Genomic DNA, 11,114 nt, shown 5'->3' on the forward strand with positions numbered 1-11,114 from the left:
TTTGAGAATGATGATGGCAACAAATGTACAAATGTGCTTGACACAATGGATGGATATATGGATTGTGATAAGAGTTGAACGAGCCCCCAATAAGATGATTTAATATAAAAATTTACCAAAAAAAATAGTTATCAGTTAATCTTTATGGAAATTCTTGATCAGAAGTGGGAATTGTGAATGAGTTCCAAAATAACTAGGTGATTGGCATAAGGAGAGACTTCTGCTGAAATGCAAGTCAGTATCTTCCAGGAAGCCTTCAGGGACCCTTCTTCCTTCTTCTACTTTCCTCTCACACCATGCTTTTAGGGAGAACATCCCTCCATTTATTTCCATAGGAAAAGCTGTTAAATGACTCAAACTCTTATCATCAGCAAAATAATATTTGAGGAGTCATGCCGTTTTCTTGTAAATTCCTGGATCTTCTGTATTTAAGCTTCGCGAACATTTCCTTTCACTGTACGATTTTACTTAATCCTTACAACATACCACTCAATCCTGGATGGTTTCATTATGTCAATAAGCAATTCACTTTAAGTTTAGCATAAGGTCCAGGATGCATTTTGACAATAGGAATTTCAGTTCTTGAATTCCATACCTGATGTGGAACCACGTAATATTACCAAAGTCAACCTATTTCACTTACAAAATCCTCTCAAATTGTGTCCCTTTCTCAGTGGTCAAGGAAAAGCGAAAAATAAAAGGAAGCAACAGAGAGAGGAAGAGGTAAAAGGAAGACATTGGAAGGTCGGGGATTCTATGATAATGTCCTGTAGACCTACTAGTAGCTGAGGTATTGAGTTGTAGTCCTTTCCCCACAGCATAAAACAAAACAAAACAAAATGACTCAGCTCACCGTGATAGCGTCTATTTCTACTCACGGTATGGGACTGGTATGAGTTGGCATCGCTTCGATGGCAGTGCATTCTTTGAGCTTAAAAGTGTGCACTATTGTTGGGAGCCAAAAGCCTCAACTGTCTCTCATGGAGCAGCTGGTCATTTAGAACTGCTGACCTTGTGGGGAACAGCCCAAAGCCTAACTCACTAACTTGCGAATGCTCTTGAGCTTTAGAAAAGCCATAAGACATTAACATGGCATGCGTTGCCTGTGCTATGCATATTATATTCTCTTTTAAAATAAAGAAAACCAAAATACCCCAAGACTATAAAAACAGCAATAAAGAAAAAAACCAATCATGGCCTTGAGTCCATTTCTTCTCGGCACCCCTATAGGACAGAGCAGAACTACTCCCAAAGGGCTTCCAAGGCTGTTCCCTTTAGAGGAGCGCATCTTTCTTCTGCACAGTGGTTGGTAGGTTCAAATGACTGACTTTCACTTACCAGCTGAGCGCTAGAACCACTGCTTCACCAGGTCTCCTTAAACAGCACTGTGTTGCCGGGTGTCGGAGTCGGTTCAAATTCACAGGGACCCTATTGGTGCAACAGAACCAAACGCTGCCTGGGCCTGCACCTTCCTCACAGTTATTGCCAGGTTTCAGCCCATTGCTGTATCCATTGTGTCAATCCATCCTGGTGAGGGCCGTCTATTTTTCACTGACTCTCTATTTTATTAAACTTGATGTCTTTACCTGGGGATGTCCTTCCTGATAACATGTCTACAATATATTATGTTTCTATTCCTCCAAAAGAGATTTATTCCTTCTTCTGGCATACCATTGTATATTAAATATTTTTTCATCATCATAATTCGATTTTCCTCTGGTTATCCTTCTACATTCTCTAACTCTTGCATGCACATGAGACAATTAAAAAAATCTCATGGCTTATATACCTCATATCACATCCTCTTCTGAATATTTTTCTGAATATTACCTTATTGAAAGATTTCACAGGCAAAACACTAAATTATTCAGGAAGCATCAAAAGAAAATTAAAGAAATTCATAGTCACTGTATCAAATAGACTTGACATTCAACTATTTCAGAAGGTAGCATACAATCAAGACCTGATGGTACTGAGGGAAGAAGTTCAAACTATATTGATGACATTGGTTAAAAAAGAACAGAAACAAAACATGGTTCTAGGAATTAATGAAATACCATTTGAGATGTTTCAACAATGTATGTAACATTAGAAGTGATCACTTGCGTATTCCAAGAAATTTGGAAGATAACTTCCTGGCCAATTGACTAGAATTCAAAATTCTGGCCTGACAGCCATCGAGTAGATGTATTCTCATAGCGACCCCTGTAGGTTCAATTCCCATAACTGTTTATGGGAGTAGAAAGCCATGTCTGTCCATTCCAAAGAGAGGTGAGTGAGTCAGTTGTGGAAATCATCAAACAACGTCACTACCACTGAGTGAGTTCCTACTCAGTGACCCTCTATAGGGTTTCCAAGACTGTACATCTTTACTGGTGCAGATAGCCTCAGCGTTCTCTTGAGGAGCCATTGATGGGCTTGAACTGTTGACCTTGCCATTTTCTGAAGAGAATTCAAACCTGTTGCAGCAGTACGTCCACAGGGACCAGCCAGATTCAGAAAAGGAAGTGAAAGAAGGCTATCACTGGTGATATCTAGTAACTTGACAAACCTACAAAGCACAAGTAGATGAATATTGCAATCTCAAAACTCGTTTCTGAGCCCTTCAAGTATCAAAGAAGAATATGCCTATTTCAGAGGTCAGTATTCTTGGTAAAAACTCTTCTTAGCCCAGAGGGTAGCAGCAACCCCAGCCCTGAGTAACATCCTTGAGAATGTAGACATTTATTAAGGTCTTTTAAAGCACTATACAGGATTATTGCACCAAAAATTCCGTGAGCGTTTAAGGGAGGGCAGTGTTGGAGGCAAGCGCCGAGTGGAGCACAAGAGCAGATCATAAGATCGATATCTATTTTTCTTAACCTGCTCAACACTGATCCTGATACTGTAGAAATGTGCTTCTCAGAAGTTGGACAAACTTAGTTGTCCTTTGCCTTGTTCCTGTCAGCATTGTGTGGCAGTTTCATCTCCTAAGTCTTCGTTTCTTAGTGTTTTTTACTTTGCAGAACTACAAGCCGATGACTTAACAATCAGAATTTTACTTTCTGATTGTCCAGAAACTAGAAATTCTAGTTCAGGGAGCTAGCAGTAGAGAAAGGCTTCCTTCTCTTCGTTGGCTCTGGGGGAAGGTCCTTGATTCTTCAACTTTCACTGTTCCTCCATTCCCAGTGGTTCCTGTGGTTCGTATCTTCCCTTCCATTTGTACTTCCTTCTCTGTGCCTAATCTGCTCTCTTCTTATCTCAAAGATGATTGGTTTAAAACATGCCAGGTACCGATATGCCCTCATTATCATAACAAAGAAACCCCATTCCCAAATGAGATTACATCCACAAAAACTTGTTCTTAGATACCTTTGAGTTAATTTTCAGCTCACACTGACTCTATGAGATAAAGCAGAGCTGTCCCATAGGGTTTTCTTCCAATCTTTATGGGAGCCGGTCACCGGGTCTTTCTCCCTGAGAGCTGCTGATTGAGTCTGAAATGCCAACCTTTCATTGTTGCCACCAAGACTCCACTCAACAGCCAACTTTAGGAATCAGGATTTACAACACATGATTTGTTTTATTTTTTTCCCCCTAATTCAATGCACCATCACCTGTCAGACACCTGAACAGAAACATTTCAAAGACAAAGTCAAATATTATAATGAAATGTGCCCTAGAGTTAGCAAATCAGAAAGGAAGAAAACACTCAGCATTCATTAAACTGAGCGAACTCAAGAGGAAATTCAAGCCTCGAGTTACAATCTTGGAAGATTCCATGGCCCATTAATCGAATGAAAACAGAAAACATGCAGAGTCATTGTACCCAAAAGAACCACTTGACATTCCACAGTTTCAACAGATGGCATATGAGCAAACCCCAATTGTCCTGAAGGAAAAAAATCAAGCCGCTCTGAAAACATTAGCCAAAAACAAAGACACAGGAACTGATGGAAGACCAATCGAAATGTTTGAACAAGATGATCATGCACTGGAAGCGCTTACTTTTCTTTGCCAGAAAAATTGGAGGACAGATACTTGGCCAACTGACTGGAAGAGATCCATATTTCACCCATTCCAAAGAAAAGTGACTCAGCAGGATGCTCAAATTGTAGAACAGTATCATGGATATCACCTACTAGTGAAATTCTACTTAAGATCATCCAACAATTGTTCAACAGTACATCGATAGGGAGCTGCCAGAGGTTCAAGTTGGATTCAGAAGAGGATATTGAACAAGGGATATCCTTGCTGTTGTCAGATGGATCTTGGCTCAAAGCAGAAGATACCAGAAAGATGTCCATACGTATTTTATTGACTATGTGAAGGCATTCTACTGTGTGGATCAAAACAAACTGTGGGAAACCTGAGAAGAATGGTAATTCCAGAACACTTCAATTTGTTCATGTGGAACCTGTACAGGGATCAAGAGGGAATTATGTGAAAAGAACAAGGGAACACTGTGTGGTTTCAAATCAGGAACATTGTCAGTCAGAGTTGTGTCCTCTCACCATGCTTATTCAATCTGTATGCTGAGCAAATCACCCGCTGGATGATATGAAGAAGAATGTGGCATTAGAATTGGAGGGAGGCTTAATAACCTGTGACATGCGGATGATACAACTTTGCTTGCTGAAAGTGAGGAGGACTTAAAGCACTTCCTGATAAAGGATTGCAGCCTTCAGTATGGGTTACAACTCAATGTAAAGATAACCAAAATCCTCACTACTATATCAATAAGTAACATCATGATAAATCAAGAGAAGTTTGAAATTGTCCAGGATTTTGTCTAGCTTGGATCCACGATCAATGTTCATGAACACCGCAGTCAAGAGATCAGACAGCACATTGTATTGTGTAAATCTGCTGTACAAGATCTCTTTAAAGTGTTGAAAAGCAGGGACTAAAGTGCCCTTGACCCAAGCTATGGTATTTTCAATCGACTCACATGCACATGAAAGATGGAGATTGAATAAAGAAGACAGAAGCAGAGGTGATGCATTTGAATGGTGGTGCTGGGGAAAAATATTGAAAGTACCATGGTTGTCAAAAGAATAGACACATCTGTCTTGGAAGAAGTAAATATGGCAAGAAAGCCAAGGATGGCAACAAGACTTCATCTCAAGTACTTTGGACATGTTGTCAGGAGGTAGTAGTTCCGGAGAAAGACATCATGCTTGGTAAAGTGGGGGAGCAGAGAAAAGAGAAAGACCCCCAATGAGATGGGTGGACACAGTGGCTACACCCATGGACTGAGGATAGGAACAACTGTGAGGATGGCACAGGACCAGGCTGCGTTTCCTTCTGTTATGGAAAGGGTTGTAATGGATGAGATCTGACTAGATGGCCCCTAACAACAACAGCGATTCAATCCATAATACTCTACCTCCAGCATGTACGTGCAATGCAAAGGACCTGAGAGAGTTTGGAAGACTAGGATATTGAGACCCTAAAATTATGTATCTGATGAGTAACTGACTGAACAAGTATCATCTCTTCGTATCTGATAATGATATTGGCAGGCAGTAGTTACCACTTGACAAAATGGTTATAAATTTTTAGGAATTGTCATATTTAATGTATTGTAATAATCTGGTATAGTTTAGTTGACATAAAAAACTTTTGGGCAAAATAAAATATTTAAAGTATTGTCTCTAGTTTTGGCAAGTACATATGGCTCTGCATTTCTAACCTTCACTGCTCATGATTGGCGGTGACTATGCAGCGCTTTTAATAGATTTTATTTGGATCTATCCAAATAACATATGCAACCTACAAATTTAACCATTTTTCAGTTCATTGTCATTAAGTACTTTCACCATGTTATGCAACTATCACTGCTACTTTATATATATACAGGTATGTATACGCACACATATACATATATAGCCTCTTATTCTTCAACTATTTCTTGGCATATTTTGTCATCTCCTTTCCCTGCCATCCTCGGTGGTTTTGTTGTTAGTTGCCATTCAGTTGACTCTGACTCACGGTGACCCATGCGTGCAGAGCTGCCCTGCTCCATAGAATTCCCAAGGCTGTATGGTTATGAAAGTAGATTTGTCTTCTCAGGCTCTGGTAGTTGAGTGATTATATGTTTGTACCACCCCATGATCCTGTCACACTTGGTTATAAAGAACCAGTGATTTTGGAAAATCATGAAAAGTAAAAGTAGCAGGTGTTTTTGTTTTGTTTTTCCTTCTTTTTATATTTACATTCCCAACAGAAGGAAATGACACTGCTTGGAATGTTGCACCGTTTCCCCCTCAAGACTGGGGCTTTTGTCAACTCTAAGAGTGCAAAGATACTGGCATCACCTCAGTAGGCGGAAAACCATTGTGACGGGTTAGGAATGCATTAAAAAATACAGTAATGCTTTTGAATAACGTATACTCTTTGGCATACTTCCAAAGAAACTCTCAATATTTAAGGACAAAAAAAATCCAACCAGTGAACACCACAACACTTGGAATTTGTTTTGCAGAATGTGCTAAAGGGTGTGAAATTGCCATCCATGGTTGCCCTGATTTTTCATTTTTCTTCATTTTCAGTTATGTACAGCCCTTTGTACTAAGATTATTCCATTTTATTCCAAGTTACTAAACTTCAAATTCTTGATGGTTGCTGTAAAAAGACTAGGCACTCTAGAGGTGGAACATTTTGGAATTGGCTGGCTCTGAACACTCTCTCTTCCATCCCACCAATAAGTGTTTATGAATATGTAAATTGGTACTTAAAAAAGTCCAGAGCAATAGGTTAAGTAATTATACATTGCCTCAGATTAACTGATGCTAAATCAACAAGGATGTGTCGAATAATGTTACTCTGAAGCCCTCTTTCATAGACAATGTTGTATAGTTGTCGAGTGGCCGGGATTCCACTTACACCGTTCCTTCAGTGCATGGTGTTTCAGCATTGTGTGAACTTGAGTATGCTGGCCCGGTGTGCCTGGGAGGGAAATTTCATAAGGTAGTTTGAGTGACAACATCTCAGAGCTTGCTCACATTCCTCTGTGGAATAGTCACTTCTGAGAGAAAGAGGTGCGGCTTCGTGGTCTGGGAACAGGACTGCCAGCCAGGAACATGGAGTTCTCCTTCTGGAACTGCGTCTGTTTGCTTTTGGGATCAGGTCACGCTAACAAATCTTTCTAGGGCTCAGTTTACCAATTTTGAAGATCTGGTTGGGAAAATCTAACAAACTGAAGTACAGTATACTGAATTTAAGTGAATGATACTCTGTTCAATGTTTTGAAATGAAAAGTGATATGAGTGCAATTAAGGAGGTTATTTCTATGAACTAATTAGCTTTATGAAGCAATAATAGAACAGTTTTGTCCTTTAGAAATTTCATAAAAAGAAAATAAAACAAAATTCATTTCACTGTCTAAATGATTTCTTACTTTTCTATTATATTTATTAATATTTCTTGTCTCAATGTGTTATTTTTGTAAGTTAACATGCTAAATGTTCTACAGTGATGCAAATAATTAAATTCATGATTAGCTTCCATTTAAATATGAAGAGGTAGTTCCTTTGTTCTGCATAACACAGGGAAAGCTTTCCTGAGGCCCCAGCACTGTAAGAATGTAGACATTTTGAACTTTCATGTTGCAGAGGAAAAATGAAGATCAAGAAAATGTATCCTCAATCTAGAGCTTGGGCAGGGTAGGGTAGTGAACGCCTGCTTTAAAATGATAAAGACTTCCAAGAATAAGATGTAGGTTCCAGAAAGATAAAATTGTGCACACGTGCCCAAACAAAACGGAAAAAAACCCCACCCAAATTAAAAAAAAATCCCAATGACTAAATAATTGTGGTGTTATATATCTAAAAGAAGAAAGTTTTCTTTAAAAAAAAAAAAAGTTAACCCCAAATGCTCTATTTTGGTGGGTCAGCTGGCCAGTTTCCCCCTATCCTGGTCCAGCCTCTCAAAATGAACTTGTCTAATTTCTGAGGTTAAAAACAAACATATATGCAAAACCCCTCTAAAATCATTGTGATATTGTGATTCTTTACACTAGGAAGTATTGAATGTCCAATCATGTATCTCCTTTTAAAAATCAAAACAAATAAAACAATGATCTTTAATGCTGTATCAGGGCACGCAAATTTGGCTCAGAATATGTGTTTCAAATCTCATTAATTACAATATTGGCCCCACGAGATACAGTTGCTGATGCAAAGAACACTCTTTGTACTCAAAATAATTTGAACAAGGGCAAAGAAGCATTTTATTTACATGTGTAAACATTAAGAGGAAAATAAAACAGGGATGGCTTAGATAGCTGTGGAGATGTTTTAATGATAATTGATCGCTTAAGTTTCAAGGTTACCATGCCAGCATGTTTTAAATTTGTATATTTGTTGGATGATAACATTCTTATAAAGGTAACTCTGACATTAACTTGGCAAAATTGAACTAAGACCTTTTAGCATTTTATTCTTTCCAGATACTGAGACCAAATCATTCTGAATTCCATACCCCACTGTGCAGGTCTATAATGTATTTACTTTTGAAATAACAGCAAATATACCATTGCTCAAATGACCTTCCATGTACCTAATTTGGGTGAAAACCAATCAAATGAGTAAATTACAGCAGTAGATAGCAAAAAGCATCTCCTATTTTTCTTCTTTCTCTTCTCTTTAGGAAATAGCAGATTAAACCATGCCTGTTTGTGGTCTTGTACTATAAGAACACATGTGGTCATACATTTTCATCCTATTAACAAGCTTGTTGGATCAGTGGTGGAATGCAAAGTCTACAGGAAAAAGTCAGATCATAGCGATCTGTCAGTTACATACAGCCACAACTTAAAAATCTCACTCTAAACTCTGAGCAAGATTGTGCCCATTGGCTATCTTTAAATGAATATTGAAGAATAAAGGCAAGCAGCCCTGGCTATATAATAACCATTTAAAACAAACAAACAAACAAACACAGATGTCTGGACCCACCCACAAAGTTCTGATTCTGTTGATCTGGGAAGGAATCTGAGACATTAACTGTTTAAAAAACATCAGCAACAACAAAATAGATCATCCTAAGGCAATCCTAATGTGTTACCGAGAACCTCAGTTGACCCTGGTATGAGTGCAAGCACTCGTAACTAATTTGCTAGTAACTAACTGTATGAAGCCTGTAGAAGCCCTGGTGGTTACACATTGAACTACTAACTGCAAGGTCAACAGCTGGAAACCACCAGCTGCCCCTCAGAAGATGGGGCATTTTGGAAACTCACAAGGGCAATTCTACCTTGACCTATGAGGTCACTAAGAGTCAGTAACAGCTAGATGGCAGTGAGTTTGATGTTTAGGTACCAAGCTCACTTAGTTTTCAATGGAAATCTTCCAATATTCCTGGAGCTGAAGAGGGTGGATCAGTTTGTCAGAACTTTCTCCAAGACAGCATTCTTAGGGAGTACTCAATGGGAGGTGGGAGCCTTAAAATGCTTAATGCTTAAAAAGCCTTAAAATGGCTTTCTGGGTGAAAGGCAATGGAAGTGGACAATTGCACATCAAGCCTCGAAGGTCTAGTCTGTGAACAGTGGCAGCCTCATTCTTTTTTTGAGCAAAATTTCATTAAAAGAGAGGTTACTGGCTCAGCCTCCATCGGCTGAGTTCTTCAGAGACCATCAGGGTAATGTCTCAACCACCCAATCATTGTAGGTCTTTAAACACAGAAGAGGGTTTCAGAGTTAGAAGTGGTACATTACTTCTTGTGGAAAGTAATTCAGTTAGGCCAATGTGATCTCCCCATATCCCTTCCCTTATTCTTGTTTCTATCCGCTTCTTCTGAATTTTTGTCCTTTCACTAAAAGTGCTTTTTATTTCTCTCTTCTTTTCTTTAATCATAGTTTCAGCTGTCTATACCTTTTGTCATTTCCTTTTACTATCATTCTGTGGCTTCTTGATTTGATTCGGTTTCTTCTACTTTCCTATCTTTTTACATCTTACTTTTCCAATTTTTTATTTTCCCCATAGCAGGAGAGCAGGCCCCTCCTCTCCATTTCCCTAGGTTTCTGATTTATACTTGGTTGCCAACCCCCATTCTGATTCTCTACCTTTCATTTTTACTAACTGCCCTTCTTTAACCTTCGGCTGTTGTTCTATTCCTATCACTTGCTGTCAGTGCCCATAGAAGCCCATTTCTTTCCATTCCACCCTTCTCTGTATCTTCATATGCATTTTTATGATCCTTCTACTACTAAAAGCTTATAGCTTTATGCAAGGGATGGAAAGGTACCTTCTTTATTTGAATTCTATTTCCTTTCCCCTCCCATAGCTATTGCACCCTCCTCATCCTTCCCTGATGTTTCCAGGGGTCCACGCCTCCTGCACCCCTCTTCAGTTACTACCCATTTGACATCCATCTCTAATCTCTAACCCCATTTGCACTCTCTTGATTTCTGCAAGATGAAGGATGGACTCCTATTTGGAACCAGGTTGTGTATGCTTCAGAAACTTTTGCACATTTACGGCACTGGGGTTAGGGACTTGGACCCAGCTATATCCTCAGGCAGCGTTTTAGCTGAGGGGCGGTCGGTCTCTGGAACCTTGGACCAGTGCTGGGCCCTATTCTGATGAGCAAGAACCGAGGCAGGGAGGTCTTTCAAAGGCCTTCTCCATGCCAGGGGCCAGCAGGAGTTGGCACCACCTTGCAGGCTGGAAAACCAAGCCGGGAGGGGATGCGGGGAGGGTGGGGGGAGCTCCTTCTGCGGCTCATCGGCAGGGGAGCTGGTGCTTCGGGGCGTCGTCGAGCTCCCAGCTCGAGGGGCCGAGGTAGGGGGTAACTGCGCCCCCTCCCCTCCCCGGAGTCACCGGGCCATCTTTGGGAGGCAGACTTAATCCTTAGAGAGGAGGCAGGCCCGAGGCAGGGCGCTTACCCCGGCGCAGGGCGCAGCCCCAGGAGCCAGGCGACGCCACCCCAGCGGCGCCGAGGGCTGAAGGCGCGGTCCCTTCCCAGGAGGGGAGGCGAGCCGCTCCCGGTCGCTCAGCTCGAAGGTCGAGGGAGCTGCACGCTGTCCCCCGCCAGTCGGCCCTCCGGGAGCTGGGCGGGGGCGACACCCCTGGGAGTAGGGCTGAGGACGGGAGAGATCAAGAGTGGGTCCCGGCGCGGGGGCACGAGCCAGA

The 11,114-nt window shown here is 40.7% G+C and overlaps 1 protein-coding gene across 1 annotated transcript in view; it reads left to right on the forward strand.

The window, feature by feature from the left end:
* The first annotated feature begins 10,608 nt into the window (after positions 1 to 10,608).
* The window catches only part of SSBP2 (single stranded DNA binding protein 2), a 321,263-nt gene continuing 320,757 nt past the window's right edge, over positions 10,609 to 11,114 (forward strand). Inside the window, exon 1 of the mRNA XM_045285203.1 lies at positions 10,609 to 10,763. Coding sequence (XP_045141138.1) covers positions 10,609 to 10,763 — 155 coding nt within the window. The remainder of the gene's footprint in view (positions 10,764 to 11,114) is intronic.

This window comes from Echinops telfairi, unplaced genomic scaffold, assembly GCF_000313985.2.
Source record: "Echinops telfairi isolate 266 unplaced genomic scaffold, ASM31398v2 ScPeMD7_7469;HRSCAF=8507_1, whole genome shotgun sequence".
Classification (NCBI taxonomy): Eukaryota; Metazoa; Chordata; class Mammalia; order Afrosoricida; family Tenrecidae; genus Echinops; species Echinops telfairi.